Consider the following 23,015-nt stretch of genomic DNA (forward strand, 5'->3'; position numbering starts at 1 on the left):
CATATTTAACAAAGACAAAAATTTCTGTTTGTTTTTAGCTTTCTCATTCACATTACAAAGAACAAAAGGTCCTGTGATCCTTGTGACCCAGCAAAGGGGTGTGCATTACTTTTCCTGTACTATGGGCAGTTAGGCAGAAATTACACTTAGCATAGGAATTAGGCTTTTAATTTATAAACCTGGATATTGATTATGAATGGTTATAACGTCGAATGATGTTATAGGACTAGAACTAGGCTCCTTAATATTTTAAGGCAGAATCCTCCTAGGTCGAAATTGGGCCGTCCATCCATATCATGTCTTCCGTAAAGCAAACAGAGTAGCAGACAAACTTGACAAGAGGGGAAGGGAGCAACAGAGCATATTAGAAAAATATAACCAATGTCCATCTTTTGTATCTAGGAAATATGTATGGGATCTTTTGTAACTCTGAGTCCTCATTTGGGAGAACGAAATAGAATAAAATAAAATAAAAAAATTTAGAATATCTTCCCTTCTTTTGTTTGGAAGTTTTAATAGATGAAATAAAAAGTTCATTCCCTTATTTGAGAGTTTAAGTGAGAGGAAATTGAATAAATAAGAGAAAACGCTCATTCCTGTTTATTCTCTTAAAACCTCAAATTTTCATTCTCCCGAAATAAAAAAGAATGAGAAGAAATAAAATGAAATTTAATGATTTTTTTACTAAAACTCTCAATATACCCCTAAGTATTCAACCATTTATTTTATAATAGATGACTAATAGTAATATTGTCATAAAATAATTCAATTTCATTCTCTCCATGTTACTCCCAAACAAAATTACATACATGTCATTCATTTTCATTTATTTTCATTCCTTCATTTTAAAATATTCAACCATGGTTACTTAATTCCATTCCATTCTTTTCCCATACTTAAATACATTTCATTTCCTTATGAACTTCCAAGCACTATAACAAAGTAGATGTACTAATACTTTTTATTAATAAATAATTCCCCTCTTTCTTAATTTTAATAGGGGGGAGGGGGTGCTGTACATACATATTTTGTGGCATTTTCCTCTTTACCCAGCAAACACGCAGAGTAGCAGTTTTTTTTTTTTTTTTTTTTTGAGCTGATTAACACATAATCAGCCGCATGATCATAGAATACTTACGTAAGCAGACCAAAAATAATGAGGGCATCAATGACTTGTAATTTTACTCGCACATAATTGAGGAATGTTGGAGAAACATGTTGTCATAAGTCATAACACATGTGATTGAAAATGTTGGCAAATAGTACGTAGATGAGAATTTTTCTTTTCCGTTCTTTGAAATTTGGATAGTAGCAAATTAAGAAGATATGGGTAAAGTTTCGAAGCAAAAACATGATGAGACCACGCTAAAGAATAATAGCATTATCCCTGGCTATCACTATTGAAGGGAAGGAGAATTATAAATTAATTAATAATGGTACCTCAAAAAATATCAAGGATTTCGAGGATTGAGCGGTTGCAAATAGGACAAGAGCCTCGGTTGAGCCACAATTCCCTGGAGCAAACCCTACAAAAGGTATGGCCACAGGGAATAAAAGCAGCACCTTTACTTCTCTCCATGCAGACGCAGCACACCCAATTAGAATTAGTGTCTTCGACTCCCTTCTTGTTGTTGTTGCTGCTACTTTTGTCCTTTCTCCTTTTCTTCCTCCAATCAACACCGTCTGTTTCTTCAATCAATCTCATCAAAGTCTTAACTTGAGTAGCAGGGTGACCCACATTGACATTCTCATCCCTTGAATTACGCTCAGCCGCTAGTGCCATTGCTAGGTTCATTCCTGTAGCTGTAGAAGGTGCCTGATGAACATGATTCACATTCACATTCACATTCACATTCACATTGGTCACCAAATCCAACTCTTCTTCTTCTTCTTCTTCTTCTTCTTCATGGTTTTCTAGGATGGCCAAAGTTGACGAAGTCGGGCTCCACGTGGCCCTACAGCACCCCATTCCCTTGAATCCTAGCCGTTGTTTTAGATTTCTCCATCTTCCTCCATGATCTCTGCCCTCCATTAATCTCCTTTTCTCCTAAAATACCAACTTATGTTTCTTGTTTCCTTTTGTTCTATTTTCCTCCCCAACTCCCTGCACGCTTAATGATAGTGCTTGTTCTCTTTATTAATTATGCTGATTCTTAAATAAAATGAAAACTAAATTATAAAACTAATAATAACATAATTTTGATTAACAAGTACATGGTTGAGGAATAATGTGTGCATGTAGATATTGCACCAATGTCCCATTATGCTCATTTCTATAGTAAATGAAAAAATCAATTAAAGAAACCCCAAAAAAGGAAGTATATATAATAGAACAGGTTGCATGAAAGAAGAAATGTGGTCAGAGTAGAATTTTGTGTTGTGCAAGTACATAAAATAGAAGATTTAATGAAAGATAAAGTGGGGTTGAAAAAAATATGAGTGAAGGCATTCTCTCTGTCCCTCTCTCTCTAGCTCTTTGAGCATAGTATGATCAACTGAAAACAAAAAATGGACAGACAAAGTGTGAATCATCAAGCTATATAAGAAATAAAAAAATAAAAACACCAAAAAAGGTTTAAGATTCTCGAAAGATGGAGCAAGAATACAAGTGCTTAGTTTCACTCACTTGAAAATTAAGCGAGAGGTGGATTCTTCTAAAACTTCAAGGCTTTAGCCAGCTTTGATGTTGGTAGAGCATGACAGAGGACTGCCCAAGGAAGAAACAAAACTGATATTTCTACTCAATTGTTTGTGGGTGGAAGGAAAACGAATAGGATGTCGCTTTATTTTGGTAGAAGAGAAGAAAAACTACAACGCGGATCACATTACCAAAATTGAAGAAGGGACCCGCAAGCATGATGGTCTTACTGACAGAACAGAACACAGACATTGCTTTGACCTAAAACCTTGTGTAGTTGTGCTAATAGTGTTAAAACTTTGACAAACACGCACAAAACTTGTGTATAGACTTCATCCGGATCGCCATTTTTTTTTTTTACCATCAAATCTCAATGACACAGGTTTGTGTTGTGTCTTATCAAGTTACCTTTGCTTGCTGCGCAAATAAAGGTGTTTTACAAATCAACATACTTTTTAATCAAAAGTATGTTGATTTGTTTTATTTTTCAAACCTTTTAAATTAAAACTCTTAATGTTGAATAGTGAAATCAAAATACATACATATATATATCGAATTTCATTATTGTGGGATTTTTTTATTAGAGAATTGGAGTTCGAAGTTAAGTCAATAGGCTTGCAATCTTGATCTTAATTTGTAGAGAGCTGTAAGCCGGGGGGGGGGGGGGGGACAATAACAATACTTTCACAAGCATTTCGATGAGATATATTTCACAAAATCATCTTTATAATTGAGTTTGATAATCAGTACAAATTTGACACTAGGTAGTAGAAAGAACCCTTACCCTCACCCAATTTAGAACAATTTTCTATTCAATGGTAATTTAACCCCCAAAATAAATAAATAAATAAATAAGTTTTTGGTAGATGTCAACAAAAAGGTCAATGACAAAAATTTTACTCCAAAGGTTAATATTGATCAACTGTCTCGAGCATCCTTAAGTTATTTAATTATTTATAGAGAAACAAGCATCCTTTTATTATGAGATAGCTTTTGAGATGATAAAGTCACTATTAAGAGTGGCCCAATCTAAATGTAATGTGATCAATATGATTGATTGATCCGCTTGAGCACATGGTGCTGTAATGCACAATCAGTACTCAGGTGCACATGCCACGCCAAAGACTTATTTTGTAGACGCCGAAATATCCACTTTTACGTATATACTATAGAGCAAATTTCAAAAGATGTGCGTGGCAAACCACTGACCCTGGCAGGTTGGTGGTGTGGTCAGTCATGAGATGAGAATAGAATGTATCTTGTTATTAAACAATACGCCAGACAAACGCTCTATACATTTTACGGCTTAAACTTGCAGAGTTACCACTAGAGTAGAGTAGAGTAAGTGATTCAAGTACCTTGCAATTATGATGCTTTACTACTGCTTTGTAACTTACTTAGCCAATTCACCTTTAATTGTTATCTATTATTACCACTACTGGCAAGACGTAAAAGTGGTGAATGATGAGAGGGAAATGGAAGATCGGACAAATATAGAGACTTTCATCTCTATGTAAATAGTCAGAAAGAAAACAAAATAAAGAATAAAATAAAATAAAATTGGGGCACCTTTTAGAAGCAAAAAAAGTGAACCACGAATTTCTCGCAAAAGTTGTAAGGTCAAAATATAAATATCTAATCAATGCAATAATGCTCTTTGCTGTCGAGCATCTACCGTAAAGTCAAAACAAAAATAAAAAGCCATAAATCCCGGCACAATGGCATGGTGGTTAAAAACATACTAATCAGTACTACTAGTAATCACTGTCGGATGAAGAATAATATATTATTGTTTGACATTTTTCTTTTCCTGCACATCTATCGGATTTTCCTATTTAGAGATGTGCAACATTTTACTGCTACTAAAAAATAGCTTTTCCGGGAGGCAAGATGAAGAACAAGATCTCTAGCCAGGAGTCTAGGATAAAGGATATATATTTAAATTACATTATGGAAGCCAAAGCAAGAGGATCTGCATAAATCTCATAATTTGACAAATGGTAGCTATAACATGCAATGAAATAGGGAGACAAATACAAGGCTTGTGCAACTAACATAGACAAGTAGTGTTTGTTGGGTCAGGAAAAGTAGTCTAGTCATGAATTAAACTACACTCCTGCTAAGATGGCTCACAATTCACAAGGAAATTCTTGTTACATTCAAAATTTTGAAACTGAGTCCCCCTGAGACTGAAATAAATATGTACACTCAGGATGTATACACAAGTCATACATACATTCAAGTGAACTCTTTCTTGCGGTCCTTGATCAATTTAAAGGAAGAGTGACAACTAGACTCACCTTATTAAAAACTTGGTCATCTCTGAAAGCCAATTGTAAATTGGTTGATGGAGTCTTAGAGTTTTATGTCTTCATCAATCTATTGTAAAGACAAGACTTTGTCTTCGAGCACCCTACATATGAGGAAACTTACATTACAGATATACTTGGGAATACAAATTTTGTGAAGAATTGAAGATTACAATTAATGTTATGCAAGAGACCTAGTTACTACCTCTCAAAAAAAAGAGACCTAGTTACTATAATTAGATGTTTATTAATACAGCTATTTTATTTTTAACCCTTTTTCCTGGTGAACTCGACCCTACAGTTATAGAATAAAAATACAAGCAACGCTCAGAGAGATTCTTAAACTAGCGAAGGTAGGAAAACATTGTCAGTATGTTGAACAACAGGGAAACATCATTAGCTGGGCAAAGACAAACAAGACTTCCTTTTAGGATTATACTGTAGATGTAAACAGGCATGAATCACTACTAGTAAGCATATGCAACGTCTAAAATTTATGCACAAGGACAAGGAGGAAAATCTTACAGTATATCAAAATTGCTAGAAATCAGCCATGGCAGATTTGCCAGTGCCTGCATGGTATAAAAACTGACAAAAAGAAGTGTTAGTTTTTAACAGCCTGTTCAATATAAAAGTCAGAACATGCCATTGCAAGTTATTTGGGGCTTAAACTTGATCATTATTCATTAGAAAATCAGATGAATACACTAAATACCCACTAATGCACAAAAGAATTCAGCAAAATTAATTATACAACAGAAGCCAAGATTTTCAAGGCTCTTACATATGCAGATTGCCTTCCTTGTGAATAGAAAATGCATGAATCAAATGAAAATATGAAACATTAAACAGTTATAACCAAAAATTACTTACATTTTAACGCGAATCTGAAAAAGGTACCTGCCTCACTAACTGAACATATCTTTGCCAAAGGAAACCTGAAACTTACAGTACAGAATTGTCAACTATAATATGAAATGAAAGAGGCCCTTATGGTTAGCAAAGAAATCAATTAAAACACTCTACAAGTTTCTAAGAACAGTTCCCCTGTCTCCCTTACACCAAACAAAACACACACACACACACACACACAAAAACGTAGGAAATTAAGTACATAAGAACATTTATAACAACCCTAAACCATTACTGCTCAGAACTTCTCCATGATTACATTTATATGAAAATGTAGTGCACTACAGCAAAAATAAAAATAGAGTTAACTGCCTCTAATGCCACCAAACCAGTACTTTAGAGTTAACTAACCCATTCAATTCTATGCACTCAGGTATTTTCTTAGCTGGATATAATCCACTTGTGTGGTAGGCCAATAAATCAAAATGCATCATGGCAAAATATTTGAATGACAATGAATTATTTAGACATTGTACATACTCCAAATCTCTATTTATAGCCTGCTTCTAGCATCAAATGACGATAGCTACGTCCACGTATTATTCGCTGCCACAGATACTGAAGCAAATTTTGGAAATTCATTTGCATCCGCTGCTGGACAAGCCTGCGAGATACCAGCATAAGTGAACATATAACAATGGCATGGTCATTTATGAGTACATACAGTACCAAGAAAATATTTTACCATCTCACAAGACACCTCTGGATCCCTCTAGATATGGGCCGAATAAAGGATGGATCACGTTGGGCATAGAGCAAACCAACCTAGGGAAAAAAATACATGGAATCAACTTTTGCCAAATGCAGCTATTTGGAAATGTCTCAGAGACAGAATCGTAGAGAGATTAGCTTGAATATATATCATATACAATTATAATGAAATTCAGCCTCTTGAATATCGGAAATAAAAAATGCAAATTTAATATTTTTCATATCATTTTACATAAATTAAAAATTCACTGGAAATTGGAAAAAAAAATCAGTAACACAAATTTGAGAGAGAAGCTAAAGTTCAACTGAACATTTGCAGTTTGGACTAATATGGATTTGCACAAGAAATTTAAAAACATGCCCAGAAATTCAAATTTTCAAAACCAGAATAAAAAATAAATAAAATAAAATCAATGAAATCAACAAACAAGTACCTCTACCAATGCAACAGCAGAGGGATCATCAAAGATCTCAAGACTACAGTCAGCTAGATAATTAACCTGCACCAAAAAAAAAAAAAATCACAAATTACAGAGAGGACCAAGAAACAACAGAGAACAATGGGGGGATAGCAAAGCAGATCAGAAGTGCAACTTACTGCATCCTTCAACAATAAGCTAAGGATATTATTATTTCCAATGATAATATTGTAGATATTGACACTTACACAAAAAATGAAGATACTGATATTGACTGGAAGCTAGTGGAATCACATTCACACAAATAAAAAATTTAAGCATACGCAAATACATCATATTTAATGTGGTCAATGCTAACCAAAATTCACTATCAACAATATGGATTGCAACCACTTAATTACCTACAACAAACATAACTCATACTCCCACAAACACTCACAACCTTCAAAAAACCAAATATACTCAAAACCTCACATTTGAAAACTAACTAAATTCCAATACACCCAAAACAATCTCTGAGTACTCACAAACTTGACACTATCACAAGCCCAAAATCGCAATATATGCAATGGCACTCTCTCAATCAAACAATAGGATAACTCATAACTAGTAACTCATGCACATGGGTATCTTTCAACCTCAAAAGAACTACTGAACTACATGTCGAAGACACTCACTCATGTTCTTCCAAAGACTCTTCTCCTCTTCCAAATGGGAAGACCTCTTCATGTAGCCATGGGAAATTAATTACTACTTTGCAAATTCGTCTTTCCAAGGCTTACTTAATGGGACCTACATTTGAAATCCAATTAAAGTAAAAGTCGCGTGGTTTTAAAGATCTAGTTATATACTTATATGTGTCCTAGGGTTTTTAAACAATTTTTTATATGAGTTTTTGTTTAACAATTTATGATCAATTTTATATTCAAGAGAGAAATTGTAATATTTGCAATCCATGCAAATTAAGGGCATAGTTGTCAAAATGTGAATCAATTTTTTTTTATTTTTTGTATCATGTGTCGTATTGTAAGATACACAAATTTATAAGAAAAAAATATTATACATATTCATATAAAAAAGGTGTATTTATTATAAATTTGGAACATATTCAATGAATGACTAATTTAATATATATATATATATATATATATATAATAACTAATACCTAATTTGTTAATTACTTATGTAATAATATTTCACAAATTTAAAACTAAATAAATCAAATTAAAATGATATTTATAACATCCACATTCAAATTGATCAAACTAAAAGGTGATAATACATGATAATATGTAAAACCAAAATAATAATTTATTTCTAATCTTATTCATCCTCTTACCTAATAAACTTTATCACCATAGTCCAAGTCAATGTTATCATCATCTTACAAAATCATTGCTTCACTAGCATGTTCTTCATCATCTCCAACAATTACTATCCTATGAAGCATGGGTGCGTTTCCGGATTTGGGTGACGGTGCGGGTGCGGGACTCAACAATTTTTGAAAAAGTAGGATGCTGGTGCGGCAATTAAAAAACTATTAAAATATTTTTATATAATGAATTTAATATTTTTTATATAAAAAAATTCAAATAAAGGGTTAGAGTTTATTATTAAAAAACAATTATTTATAATTTTTTTTTAATAAAATCAATATCTTTGGTAATTGTAAACAAAAAACCACCTTTCAAGAAGGTTCCTTTACTCCTTTTCCAATCCCCAAGCCTACCACTTGAAATAATGACTTTTTCACCTACTTAATTTATATTCTTTTGTTATATACTTTTATTCTTCTTCCTCACCTCTTCTAAGTTCTAACCATTTTTTTGTGTCTTCTCATCCTCTTCTTCCTTCTCTCTCTCTCTCTTTTTTTTTTTTTCTCACAAGACCACATGAAGCAAAAGAATGGCAACCAGCAGCCATTTCGGCTTGTTTCAACGGCCGTATCGGCCGGAATCGGGCCGAATCAACTTTATGGAAACCAAAATAATAATTTATTTCTAATCTTATTATCCTCTTACCTAATCAACTTTATCACCATAGTCAAAGTCAATGTTATCATCATCTTACAAAATCATTTCTTCACTAGCATGTTCTTCATCATCTCCAACAATTACTTATTAAAAAACAATTATTTATGATTTGTTGTTAATAAAATCAACATCTTTGGTAATTGTAAACAAAAAACCACCTTTCAAGAAGGTTCCTTTACTCCTTTTCCAATTCCCAAGCCTACCACTTGAAAAAATAACTTTCTCACCTACTTAATTTATATTCTTTTTTCATATACTTTTATTCTTCTTCCTCACCTCTTCTAAGTTTTAACCATTTCTTTGTGTCTTCTCATCTTCTTCTTCCTTATCTCTCTCTCTCTCTCTCACAAGACCACATGAAGCAGAAGAATGGCGGCCAGCGGCCATTTCGGCTTGTTTCATCAGCTGTATTGGCCAGAATCGGGCCGTATCGGCCTGTTTTGGCGGCCATTTCAGCTCCCATTTCGGCCGGAATCGGGCCGAATCAACTTTATGTAAACCAAAATAATAATTTATTTCTAATCTTATTCATCCTCTTACCTAATCAACTTTATCACCATAGTCCAAGTCAATGTTATCATCATCTTACAAAATCATTTCTTCACTAGCATGTTCTTCATCATCTCCAACAATTACTATCCTATGAAGCACGAGTGCGTTTCTGGATTCGGGTGCGGGTGTGGGTGCGAGTGCAAATGCGGGACTCGGCAATTTATGAAAAAGTAGGGTGCAGATGTGGCAGGGTGCGGCGATTAAAAAATTATTAAAAGTATTTTTATATAGTGAATTTAATACTTTTTATATAAAAAAAATTCAAATAAAGGAGTAGAGTTTATTATTAAAAAACAATTATTTATGATTTTTTTTTTAATAAAATCAATATCTTTGGTAATTGTAAACAAAAAACCACCTTTAAAGAAGGTTCCTTTAATCCTTTTCCAATTCCCAAGCCTACCACTTGAAATAATGACTTTCTCACCTACTTAATTTATATTATTTTGTTATATACTTTTATTCTTCTTCGTCACCTCTTCTAAGTTCTAACCATTTCTTTGTGTCTTCTCATCTTCTTCTTCCTTCTCTCTCTCTCTCTCTCTCTTCTTCTTCTTCTTCTTCTTTTTCTCTCTCTCACAAGACCACATGAAGCAGAAGAATGGCAGCCAGCAACCATTTCGGCCTGTTTCAGTGGCCGTATCGGTCGGAATCAGGCCGAATTGAAGGAAAAAAAAAAAAAAAGAAAAAAAAAAAAAAGAGGAGAATCGGGGCGCCGAATGCCGCGGCGGGACGAGTCCTGTGTGGGTGCGGTGGCTATGGAGCTGCACACGTGCTTTCTTGTTACTATCACTTCTAATTCTTCTATTTTAATAACTTTTTCTATATATATCATCTTGTCATTCAAGTTTCTAGGACTAATAACAAAACAAAAAAATATATTTATATTCTTATTTAATACTTTATTTGCTGTATAGAAAAGAAATTGGTAAGTATAAAAGTGAAGTGCCAAATGTGTGGTCTAGATTCTAAAAGAGAGAAGAAAAAAGAAAAGAAAAGAGCAAAAAAACTCACGGACATTATTTTATTGTGCTCAATCAAGTAGCTTAATAATTCTGTATTAAAAAATGTCCAACAAATTGTTAGACTTAAGTCAAAGCACACACTTAACGACTGCTGAATCCATGGATAAGCAAGAGACAAAGTGGTGAATTCACATGTCTATGAATCATCCAATACGATACTATTCATACAATATAATACAATTCATCAACACTCATCTATGTATGGTATGATTTCGATTCATAAGCATGGTCGATACGTACTTGTGATATGGTACTTTTTTCATTCAAAACGTATTGTGTATTGTATATTCTTATGATACTAAAAACTATGTAACACAAGACAACCAAAACAAAACTGAAACAACAATAAAATAAAGGGATATGATGTAATAGTCAGCACTAAACCAAAAGAGACCAAACAGCCATTTTTTTTCATTCATCAAAATATCAACTATCTCCTCAAGGAGTACAATATGTTGCTTATAAATGATTGTTAAACTCTAGTTCTAATTGGTTAGGGAAAAAAATCTTAATTGCCTAATTACAAAAATAATCTTGCTTCCAAATTAAAATACTAATAACCTAATAAACTACTAGAACCTAAAACATAAAAATACAATTGACTTGCAAACATAAATAATATTAAATAATAATTTTCTTGCGTCTCCCGCATTACTATGATTAATGGTATTTAGGATAGTTTAGTTTAGTTTAGAATTTTCTAGGAGATCCTAAGTATCTTAGGTTTTATTTTATTTCATTTTATTTTTGATAAATAATGAAATTTTATTAATCAAAATACCCAGGTACACCAGTGGTGTACATGGGTAGCAGTACATCAATCTCTTAAATTACAATGAGCAACAAACATATCTAAAAAATTAGAACATGGAAAAGAATTAAAAACCGAACTCCAATCCAACAAGGAGTGGAGAAGGAAAGATTTAAGCTCGAGAATAGACTGTCCTCTTCCCTCAAAGCATCTTGTGTTCTATTCTCACCAAGTACACCATAATACACAATATAGTATAGCTCTCCACAAATCTATATTTCAATGTCTATCGAAAGGACGTTGCCAAGCCGAAAATAAGTCAATGACACTTTATGCCATAACCCATAGAAGACCAAACAAAGCCCACACCATAGACCATAACTCTAAAGCAATGGGACAATGAAGAAGAAGATGATTCACCGATTCTTCACTCCTTTTACACATATAGCACCAATCCACAATTGTGACACCCTTATTCCATAAGTTATCAAGAGTCAAAATCTTACCTAAGGCTGCAGTCCATGAGATAAGCAACCCTAGGAGGGATTTTTGAATGCCACACAGGTTTCCAAGGGAAAAGAGTGTCAGGAGTCGAGGAAATGGAGAAATAGTACTCACGCACTTTAAAACCCTTATTCTTTGCCAGCTTCCAACAAAGTTTGTCACATCCCTCACCATTAAGAGGCATAGAATAAATTAGGTCCAAAAATCTAGTTAAATGTTCCACTCCCAATCTTGGACAGCTCTAGAAAATTGAAGATCCCAACAAAGACTTTGGTTAGGAAAAAGCACGACATTCACCATAGAAGACTCCTTATTACAACTAATGCTATAGAGTTCCAGAAAAGCCTCTCGAAGAGTACAACCCATTTAACCACAAATGATGCCATGCTAAAATTTAACTCTATTACCAACACCAACCTCAAAATGGATGGATTTAGAAAAATTTGGCCAGCCTTATCTTTTAATTCTCCAAGGACTAACACCATAAGGTTCCAATACTCCTTTTGTAATTTGTACACCAGCCACCTCAATCATTCTCATATTTAATCTCAATAACCCACCTCCAAAGGTGAGTTGTCTCCATTCCATATCTTCATGGTCATTTCCCTGACAAAGCTTGATTAAAAATTCTCAAATTCTAAACACTCAATCCACCAAACTTCAATGGGTTACAAATCTGAGCCCACTTAACCAAACGGGATTTGGGGGACTCATCAACCCCACTTCATATAAAATCCCTCTGAACCTTTTCAATACGGTTAGCAATATTTATGAAATAGGGAAGAGGGATAGGAAATAAGTTGGCAAACTTGAGAGAGTACTTTTAATTAAAGTAATCTTGCCTCCCTTTGATATATGCAACTGTTTCCAACTTGCTAATCTTTGCTCAAGTTTTTCAAGAATAGGGTTCCATATTGCCCTATCCTTGAATGTAGCACCCTCAACAAAGAAGTAAGTATCTTATTTAATGGGAAAAAAAGGTCCAAGTACACGCTATAATGTAGAACACTCAAACAAGAAAAGAGATAAGAAACAAGCAACCTTAGGTGTTATTTTCATTAAATCCCAGTTATTCGTTTTTTTTTTTTTGCTTTTTTGGATAAGAAAGTAGCGTACTCGGACACTACAAGAGCATCACCTAAAAGAACAAGCATTTGAAAACTCAATCAATTTAGAACAAGAGTGACTACTCCAAATAGCCATCCAATCATAAAAGATGCATACAGGATAAAACTTTAGGGCCCAACAAAGAATGCTCAATCCCCTCAAATATGCAATCGTTACATTCTCTCCAAAAGGTCCAAATGATGCACAAAGGAGCTGCATTCCATACAGCAGCACTCTGGTGTCTACCAAAAGGCCCTGAAGCAAACCAGCATGTCTACCACCCTTCTTAGTACGGTTTAATGGAGACCAAAAAGACAAAACACCAAGGACCAAAGCTGGGAAGTAAACTCATAATGGAGAAAATGATCCACAGAGTCACCGCTTTTCTTGCACAAACAACACAAATCTTTCTCCTACAAAGATTATACATATTAAGAATCCTACCTCTAGTAGTTGTCCATGTAAAGGAAGCAACTTTGGGAGGAACCTTTGCTCTCTAAACACTCTTCTCCCAGAGAGGATGTGGGCAGCCTTGAGAAAGAACCTCATATCCCATGTTCCTTGAGGGAATACAGCCTAACTGATCATCCCCACCACCACCAATCTTACAAGAATAAAAAAGGGCAAAAAAAGAATGCAAAGCCTCCAACTCCCAATCCTGAAAAGGCATAAGGAATGTGATATCCCAAAGAAAACTGCCATTACTCCCCTCATAAGATCCCCTACCAAGGCCTCTTGGTGTTGTGTAATGTGAAACGGGTAGGGAGAGCCTCACAAAGAGGCACTTCCCCACGCCAAGCATCATCCCAAAAGCAAACACATTGACCATCACCAACTTCAAACTTGAATAAAAGAAGAGAAACATAACCATCCAGTACAAATGTCTACAAATATGTCTCCAAAAGCTGACGCCATAAGGTTCCTTAACCATCCGGCACACCCAGTTACCTCAATCAATACCATACCTATTATGTAACATTGTTTTCCAAAGGGAATCCTTTTCCGTAGCATATCACCAAAGCCATATTCCCAATAATGCCTAATTAAAGCGCACAAGGTTCTGAACTCCTAAGCCCCCAAATTGCAGTGGCTCCCACACTGTCTTTCAATCAACCATATGAAATTTAAACTCGTCATTTAAACCACCTCATAGAAAATCACATCTTTTCTCCATACGAATTGCAACACTAACAAGAATTGGAAATAGGGATAAAAAAATACATAGCCATACTTGAGAGAGTGCTCTTAATTAGAGAAATTCCCCCACCCTCTTATAAACACAACTTTTACTTGACTTTTAGTTTACAAGTCAAACTAGAAATCTTAATTCCACTAGCAAAAGAAAGACTGTATATATATATTAGTGCTCAATGTACTCAAAGAAGAAAAGAAATGATTCATAAAATTTAATTTTTTGATCGTTGAGGCATGATGGCCTTCATGTGTCCTTTTCTTCCTTTCTCTTCTTTTTTTGTGCTACTATTCACTAGTATTGTTCATACAGCCCCTGTACATGGTACACCATGTATTTATCTCTTTCCCTTCTTCTATACAACTTCAAATGAAGTCCTTTCTTGTACCTATTAAAAACTTAAAACCCCCCACATACTTTCTTCTACCAAATAGGCATCAAATTATTCATCAAAACACCTTTTAATTCTCAACACAACCCATAACCCCTTTTTCAACAATTCCAAGCCCTAGATCCATTAATTTTTCTAACACTAAACCCACCACAAGCACACACACAAATTCCCCAATATGTCATACATCAATTTCGTATCATATCACATATCCTAAGACAAGGCTCTTGCGGGAAAAAATTTATCCTAGTTCATGATGGTGAGCAATGCAGAACTAGTTTCAAGATTCAAAGCTTATTCTAAAGATTCTGAAGGAACCAAGAAAATTTTGCAACAATTGAATACTTCAACACTTTAAGCTCAACGCTGAGTATTTTCCAACTTAGGGAGAATGATGCAGCCGTGGATTTTTTGAGATCAATAAACTTTTACTTATCAAAAAAATTTATTTTACTTTATGAGCCCACATTTGTCCAATTGAAGTCAGATGCTTTTAAAGATCTAGTTATATGTCGTAGATTAAAATAGTTTTTTTTATTTGCATGTCTTCTAACTAGTTATGGTCAATTTTATATTCAGTGGCTAAATTTTAATTTTCACAATCCCCATGAATTAAGATATTTCTAAACGGGTGTCTTTCTTCTTATAGATAGCATCTAATGACGAGATACTCACCATTGATAATCTTGTTAAAAGAGGTCAGTTTCTGGCTAATAGGTGTCGTTTATGCTGCTGTGATGGGGAATCAGTGGATCGCATTCTTCTTCATTGTAAGTTTTCTCAAGCCTTATGGTGTGAAGCTTTTGCAATGATTGGGATCCAGTGGGTAATGCCGAGGTCAATCAGCTCTTTTTTCTTTATCTAGAGAAACTGGTTTGGAAAGCATTGTTCAACCATTTGGAATATGGTCCTGGCAGGTTTAATGTAGTTAGTCTGGCAGGAACGTAATGCTCGTATTTTTGAAGACAAAGAGAGAACATTAGATCATCTAAACGTTCTCCTCTTTGGTACTCTGTTTTTTGGGCTCATGTGTGGGGGTGTACGAACTATACTTCTTTTTCTGACTTCTTAGTCTCTATTTCTTTTAGTTCTTGATTATATTGTATTTGTTTCTTGTTCAGAGTATTCACCATCATGAATATGATGTTCTATTTTTTCAATTAAAGTATTATTACCTATCAAAAAAAGTGAATTAAGATATTTCTAGGAAACCTGAAGTATCTTAGTTTTATTTTCTCTAAGTCCAAGTTAGTCTTTTACTAGGTTTTTAATTTACTAGTTGAATCAGAAGTTCCGATACTACTAGTACAAGAAAGAGTCCTTAAATATATTTGTGTTCAATGTACTTAAAAAACAGCTAGATGATTAATAAAAAGATGGAGTGTTTTGATCATTGAGGCATGCTGGTCTTCATGTGTTCTTTTCTTCCTTTCTCTTCATCTTTTCTTCTCATATGTATTATGTTGTTCGCTAGTACTGTTCATACAATCCTTGAACACCATATATTTCTCTTATTTTTTTAATTTTTTCTTTTAACTCCAAATTAAATCCTTTCTTGTACCTATCAAAACCCTAAAACCCCACATACTTCCATCTTCCAAATAGCCATCAAATAACTCATTCAACCACCTTTTAATTCCTAACACAACCCCACATGCAAACAAATTCCACAATTTGTCTTATGTCACCTCTTAGGCTAAAGTTACCAACCACTTATATATTAAGTACCTATTTCTTGGTGGACAAGGAAAATCAAATTACTTCTTTCATAAGAAATTGACTTTCTTATCACACCAAGAAAAGCTAAACCAAGTCAAAATAGTTTAGCCACTGTAGCTTCAAAAAGAAACATCTTTGGAAATCTCTCCTTAGAGTAGACTCCCCCAGCCACAAGTCATGCCAAAACTTGACTTTTGAGCCATCCCTAACATCATATCTAACAAATCTCGTGAAACTATCCTATCCTCTTCTAATCAATTTCCATAAACTTGCACAGTAGGATCCCTAAACCTCCTTGGAACACCAAAACTCACTAAGAGGAATTATACTTCACGTTTATAACCACCTCCAGGATGTCTTCTCTTCACGCCCATAATGCCACAACCACTTTCTCAACAAGGCTTGATTAAAAAGTATTACCTTCTTGATTCCCAAACCCCCGAAGTGAAAAGGAAGACAGCACGTATTGCAATTTACTAAGTGAAACTTGAATTTTTTACCCATACCACCCCAAATAAAGTCTCTTTGAATTTTTTACCGGTCTATTTTCTACTCCTACTATAATTGGGAGAAGAGAAAAAAATAAGTAGGAGGGCTCGAAAGTGTACTCTTGATGAGTCTGAGGCTGCCCTCTTTTGTCAAATAAATTATTTTCCTACCAACTAGTCTCCTTTGCATCCTCTCACTAATGGGATCCCAAATAGATTTCGCCTTAAACAGCACTCCTAAAGGTAATCCCAAATACTTCATGGGAAGAGATGTAATTCTACACCCAAGATCATTTGCCAACCCCTGAATATTTTATACCTCTCCCACCATCACTATCTCAGACTTGCCCAAATTAAAGCTAAACCCCAAAACCACCTCAAAACAAGTAAGAATGCACCTAAGTATCGGATCTGGGTAGAGTTAGCCTCACAAAAAATCATATTTTCATCCGCAAAGAAAAGATAATAGATCATCATTGTTTCATTGCTCCAATTATCAACAGTTTTTCCTTTAAAGTATCTTTCAGACACCACACTAGTTAACAATCTACTGAAAGCCTTCATGACAATCACAAACAAAAAAGAGGAAAAGTAAATCCCCCTGATGTAAACACCTGCTACTTTTGAAAAAACCTGTAGGTGTACCATTCACCAACACCAAATTTGACTGTTGAAATACAAAATGCAAGCCACTTTCTCCATCGCACTCCAAATCCATATTCCAAATATAGAACAGGAAATCCCAATTAACGTGATTGTAACCTTCTCCACATCCAGTTTACACAACACTTTTGGTTCACCTGCTTTCATATGACTATCCAAGTATTCATTTCCTATAAGGACCAAATCCAGGATTTGCCTCCCATAATTGAAGGCATTCTGCGACTCCAACACTATTGCACCCAAAACCCCCTTCAACCTATTTGCCAAAACCTTTTAATACCTACTAAATAGATCATATACATGTTGACATGCACATAAATTTTCTAATGACATGATTTAGACAGAGGGAGGTGACAAAAGAGGTTGCGAATTGCCAATCCTAAATGGTCACCATGGTTTAATAACATAACTAGTTTCACTCAGATAAAGAAAAAAATAAGATTACGTGTAAAGAAAAAAGAAAAATTACCCCAAATTCTGTATTGACTAGACACTGAACAAAATCCATCAGTTGAAGCTTTGCCCACTCCATGCACTGGGTGGGATCATCTGTCTTGGGAGGATGCCTCCAAGGTGCGCCAAAACGTAATTTATCTCTTGAAATCTTTCCATTCCGTGCATCAACAGCAAACTTTTTCAGGAGTTCCAATGCATTATCCATAGCAGGATTCACCACAGTAATCTTAAACGAAGTAAAATGAACAAATGAGGCACCACTTAATGCACATTCAAGAAACTAAGAAAGTACTCAAGAACAGGCAAATAAATGCATAAATTCTAAGTAATACACATACGATAACAGCTCATTAATAACAGAAATCTGCAGCACTTGATTTGATAAAGCATACAGATTTGAATTAAACAGCCTTGGCACAAACACCATCAATTTATCCTATAGTTATTAGTTGAATAAATGCATAAAACATAAGTAATACACATGTACGATAACAGAAATCTGCAACACTTGATTTGATAAAGCATACGAATTTTATTTAAACAGCCTTGGCATAAACACAACAAATTTATCCTAAAATTATTAGTTGCATTTCATTATGTCACAAAATAGTTTTAGTGTGGATTAGATAAGTGAGAGTGACAGACAGCACCAAGTTAGTAAGTGATGGAGACCGTGAGAAGTCAATCTCAAATTATTATTATTTTTTAAGTTTCATGGGTAATTTTAAAATTTCATAATTTTCGCATTAAGTATTAATTTGGGTTTTATTCAAGTCTGGTTATTTAGTTGTTAGAAGTAAAAGCCCAAGGAGTCAGACTCTTATTAGGTTTTAAGGAAGTTCAAGTTCTACTAGGAATATCTATTAGTCTTCTACTTAAAGGATGAAAGGTTCTCTATTGAGAAAAATGGGAAGAATAAATTTTCTAAATTTTCAGAGATTATAAAGCTTGTTTAAGGTTTGTGTGATACAACCTTCACCAAGGCAAGATGCTAACAAAAATCCTAAGTGTAATGCCTATAAGTTTATTATTTTTCTCTTCCATTTTTAACTTCCCAGTAACTTAAAACTTTGCAAACTCCAATTGATTTGTCGCCTTTTAAACCCTAAAATCCAAAACTTCAAAACCCCAAACCACCCATCCACTAAGTAGTCCAAAATACCCAATAAAGAGCCAAAACATGGTTTACGTGTTACTATTCACAGCACTGGAACAGCAACCAGAATTTGGATCCAAATTCTACTATTCCTTTTCCCCACTAGAAACCCCATAATCCTTATTATTTTTCATCCCTTTTCCCACTAAAACCTAACCCTTAATCCTCACAACCAAAGCTGTCCAGATCAGATTTGATTGCATTCCCCTTTGCCCTGTGTCAGTGAGACTGAATCTTAGAGCTGAAATTTTAGCAAGCTGCAACCTTAATCTTTCTTATCATGTTCTGCACAGTAAGCTTTAACCATTCCACCCTCCGTAAGCCTACTCTATATCTACCTATGAAGTTAAGATCATAGAGATGAGGCCAATAACTCCATTTAAGAAACAAAAGCTTCCGTAAGTGCAAGCAGCAAAACTTATTTCACTGGTTGAACTTTATTCATTTAGCATGTTAAATAGCTTAGCCAAGCATCAAGATATTTTCCTTTGTGCTCATGAGTTAAATAATTACTATAGATGTACATTAATTAAAAACTAACAAATCTTAGAAGAATACAATATTAGGGTTCAAAAAGAAATGAGATGCAGAGCTATGTTCATTTGTGAAAATTACCTGCAAATATGCTAAATACGCGTCTACAATGTCCTCAAAACTACTACCCTTGTCGCCCATCACCCTACAGTTGAATATAAACAGGTTAATGAACTAATAGAAGGTAGCATCAGCTAAATATGAATATGACAAGCTCAGTGATATTAGGCACAAAGATATTAATTTGCATATTTAACACCGTAACGTGACACTGCACTGTCCACTTCAATTATGATCAATGATTCTTAATATTTTCGTATGAGGCTAATCTCCCTATATAGCTGGAACCCAAAATTTCTTAAAGCAGGATATGAATTATCAATATCTACTAGATGATAAAATGGCAAGCTAAGATAAAATCATTCTTACTTCTGATAATAATCACTTTGTTTAAGAGCATAAAGCTCAAATAGATGTCGAGGGATTGGTCCGAGCACCTCAGCAATCACTGTCCACTGCAATTTTGATATAAAAAATTAAAATTAAAAGTTTAAACACACTAAGAACCAAAAGAAAAGATTAAAATTCACCAAGCTACCAGTAATTAGGAAAATAAGGTGAAGACAGCTGAGGTGGAGGGGAAATGTAAATTCTGATAGCAAAATCTAATTGAGTTTCAGTCTATTTTTCTTTCTTTGTTTTTTTGCCCCTATGGAAGGTTTGTCCCGTATTCTTTTCTAGAGATTTTGTTACTTGAACTATAGACAGAATTTGCTTGCCTCTGAAGGACTAAAATAATCAGTAACCATATGCATTTTAGCTTCTTGGGGAGTCCATCCAAACATCTGCAGATAGGACAAAACTGAAATGAGTAACATAAGCTAGAACCATTAAGGCACATATGTGCGTGTGTATATATATATATATCATCAACCAACAAAAGTCAATTGCTAAATATCTCAAATAGACAAGTGCAGATCAAGTGTCAAAACCCAAAGTGAAGCACACATAAACAAGGACATACGCAGACAACAAACACAATATCAAGTGTTCATGTGTACATGTGTATAAGGAGTCCCAATCTGTGAGAAGGCATCCAAATAATGACCGTTCCTGTATCATCATGAAATACAATCTTCTTCTTTTTCTAATAATAGCATGGAATACAATCATGAACTATTTCAAGTAGAGTTGTCAACACTAAAGCAATTTCATAAGCTAAAGCTTGCACCAGAAACTCATTTTCACTGGGATTTTTTTTTTGGAGGGGGGAGGTTTTGGGGGGGTGTAGGGAAAGAGAATTAAGAGACAATTTAAAGAGTAGCACATATGAAATGGTAAAGCAGTAAAAAAATTCCCATAATTTTTCTTCCATGTATCAGAGAAGAGAAGGCACTCACCCACACAAAGTTTAATAGTGTTTAGTTTAAGTACCTCGCGAGAGATGAATATGTCTGTAAATCCAAAATCCAGGTAGGCTCGGTATGAATAGTAGCTGAGGCATATTGGTGGATTAGAATTCTAAAATGGAAATAAAAATTCTCAAAAAATCATACTATGTATTACAGAAACCTCAGAGAAGGTTAAAGCAAATAGGAAGTAAGCAAGAACATGGATGCGTGTAATGGCAACCTATTTGGCCCTTAAATCAATCTTTAAGCACAAGCATTAGGCATGGGAAGAATGCTTCTACCACACCATGAAATAATTTTAGCCTTATGGTTTAAAGAGCAAGTAAAAAATAGCATAGCTGAACAGAAATGGACCTAACCTATCTGATGTAACAAGTATGATGGGCAGGCACCGCTCATTCGCACCCAAAGCAATCATTCTCCATATCAGACTGTCATGATACATTGATGCAGAGACCGATGAATCATCGTTTAGAGTAGCATTGCGTAGAACATCGATATTGTTAATAACCAGCTTGGGCTGCCCATATGAGACATAAACGTCTATCGATTAGAGCTTCACAATAGCACCAGCCACTAGTCAAAACCACACAAATGTACCATCATAAACCTCTTTCACACAAACTTTACAGTTACACGTCAAGCATGAATCATAAATTGACTTAGAGACCAATTTAGCTTACAGGCCTACCACACCTAGAATTAGCACACACTGACAATGGCATTAATGAAGATTTTCTGTATGTTAAATTATTTGGTGGCCTATGTAATAGAATGTGCCTAATATTTTAGTCAATCACCTGAAAATGATCAACTTCAGCAGCTTGTGACAACAACTCGAGCAACAAACACGGCCAATCAGTACAAGAATGTGCTAAAGACCTTGAAAACCCACCAGTCCGATTCAAATGAGCAATAGCATTAGCCCTCCACCCATGTTGGACTGTAATCACCTCCTTCGCCAATCTCAGCGCCAGAAACGCCTCTCTGAAATACGAAGCCTCCTCTTTAGACAAGCCCTTCCCTTTCTCACTCAAACCCAATACCCCATCAATCTCTTGGGCATTACATCGAGCAGACAGCGCGAAAACTGCCCGATCCCACAGAACCGCAGGGGAGGCCTTATCAACAACCGCAGACTTAGAAGCGGCATTGTTACTCTGAATTACACGGCGAAGGGCGGTGTTAAGGCCATGCCATTTGCTGAGTGTGGTGAATATTTGGTGGGAGCTAATGGTGCCAAGCTTGACACCCTTTTCAACCATTGATTCAAGGGTGTGTTCGAGCTTGGTTCGGCAGCTTGACAAAGTGGGTGGTGGACAATTCGACCATGAGGCCCATGGAAATGACTTGTTGAATTGTGGATGGTGGTCTTCGATGGATTCAGCGAAGTCTATATAGCCAGTGAGGTGAGGACCTTTGTTCCACTCGCCGAGTAGACCTGAAAAATGAAAAATAAGAGCAAGAAATCTTACAAAAATAGAGAATATGCAGAGAGAGAGAAAGTGGGTTTTTTAAGTTACGTTCAAGGATGAGAGTGGTTTTGCCAACACCACGAGGACCATGGAGGATCAGTGGCTGAGGAACACGATGGTGCTGAGCGTGGTTGTTTAACACGGTTTCAAGTAGTGGTCTTGGGATTATTCTCCATGCTTTGTTCGCCATTTTTCTTTTTGATTTGGTTTGTGTTTTTGTGTGATTTCAATTCAAATGCAGACGCTCTCCTTTCTACTCTTCCTCCCTCAGTTCTAATAGAGAGTCGCATACAACGAGGGTTTTACGTTTTATAACGGTGGCTCTTGCATTCTGTTTATTAATTTACTCCCATTTTTTCTTTTTTGTTGAGTAATGTTTATTGTAAATTTGAGACATTGATTTTATTTTTTAATCTTATTATGTGCAATTTTATTTTCATTTTCATGAGGGAATTTCAATCTTGAGGGTAAGGGTTTAAGGGTTTCCTCCTTTCTTTCTTTCAATTTTTTTTCCTTATTTTTTGTTTAAAAAATATTCCTTATGAGGTGTGCATATCAGCAAGCATAT

The 23,015-nt window shown here is 34.9% G+C and overlaps 2 protein-coding genes across 6 annotated transcripts; both read right to left on the reverse strand.

Moving 5' to 3' along the window:
- Window positions 1-1,267: 1,267 nt before the first annotated feature.
- On the reverse strand, window positions 1,268-2,032 carry LOC142640764 (uncharacterized). The gene has a single exon (XM_075815015.1). It carries the CDS (start codon window positions 2,030-2,032, stop codon window positions 1,442-1,444), a length of 591 nt encoding a protein of 196 aa, XP_075671130.1. The 3' UTR covers window positions 1,268-1,441.
- Window positions 1,904-22,754, reverse strand: LOC142640763 (uncharacterized). 5 transcript variants are annotated; one of them, XM_075815012.1, is made up of 15 exons: window positions 22,496-22,754; window positions 21,773-22,413; window positions 21,332-21,492; window positions 20,995-21,055; window positions 20,340-20,405; window positions 19,990-20,075; window positions 19,642-19,705; window positions 17,884-18,096; window positions 7,005-7,070; window positions 6,545-6,624; window positions 6,340-6,463; window positions 5,821-5,885; window positions 5,473-5,535; window positions 4,939-5,051; window positions 1,904-2,111 (listed from the first exon to the last, which is right to left on the reverse strand). In XM_075815012.1, the coding sequence occupies exons 1-11, from the start codon at window positions 22,635-22,637 to the stop codon at window positions 6,349-6,351; spliced, it is 1,695 nt and encodes a 564-aa protein (XP_075671127.1). In that variant the 5' UTR covers window positions 22,638-22,754; the 3' UTR covers window positions 1,904-2,111; window positions 4,939-5,051; window positions 5,473-5,535; window positions 5,821-5,885; window positions 6,340-6,348. The 5 variants fall into 5 exon arrangements, with proteins under 5 accessions (XP_075671127.1, XP_075671129.1, XP_075671126.1 ...); XM_075815011.1 differs by lacking the exon at window positions 1,904-2,111 and adding an exon at window positions 4,665-4,827; XM_075815014.1 differs by lacking the exon at window positions 4,939-5,051 and having other exon boundaries at window positions 1,904-2,104.
- Between the last annotated feature and the right edge of the window lie 261 nt (window positions 22,755-23,015).

The sequence above is a fragment of the Castanea sativa genome, chromosome 6, assembly GCF_040712315.1.
Source record: "Castanea sativa cultivar Marrone di Chiusa Pesio chromosome 6, ASM4071231v1".
NCBI lineage: Eukaryota > Viridiplantae > Streptophyta > Magnoliopsida > Fagales > Fagaceae > Castanea > Castanea sativa.

What these genes read in the sequence shown, in the direction of transcription:
- LOC142640764 (XM_075815015.1), bottom strand. Translation starts at nt 2,032, where the DNA reads ATGGAGGGCAGAGATCATGGAGGAAGATGGAGAAATCTAAAACAACGG.
- LOC142640763 (XM_075815014.1), bottom strand. Translation starts at nt 22,637, where the DNA reads ATGGCGAACAAAGCATGGAGAATAATCCCAAGACCACTACTTGAAACC. An exon ending in ATACTTGTTACATCAGATAG is followed by an intron (nt 21,056 to 21,331) that starts GTTAGGTCCATT and finishes AATATGCCTCAG; the next exon opens with CTACTATTCATACCGAGCCT. An exon ending in CAAAGTGATTATTATCAGAA is followed by an intron (nt 19,706 to 19,989) that starts GTAAGAATGATT and finishes ATTCAACTGTAG; the next exon opens with GGTGATGGGCGACAAGGGTA.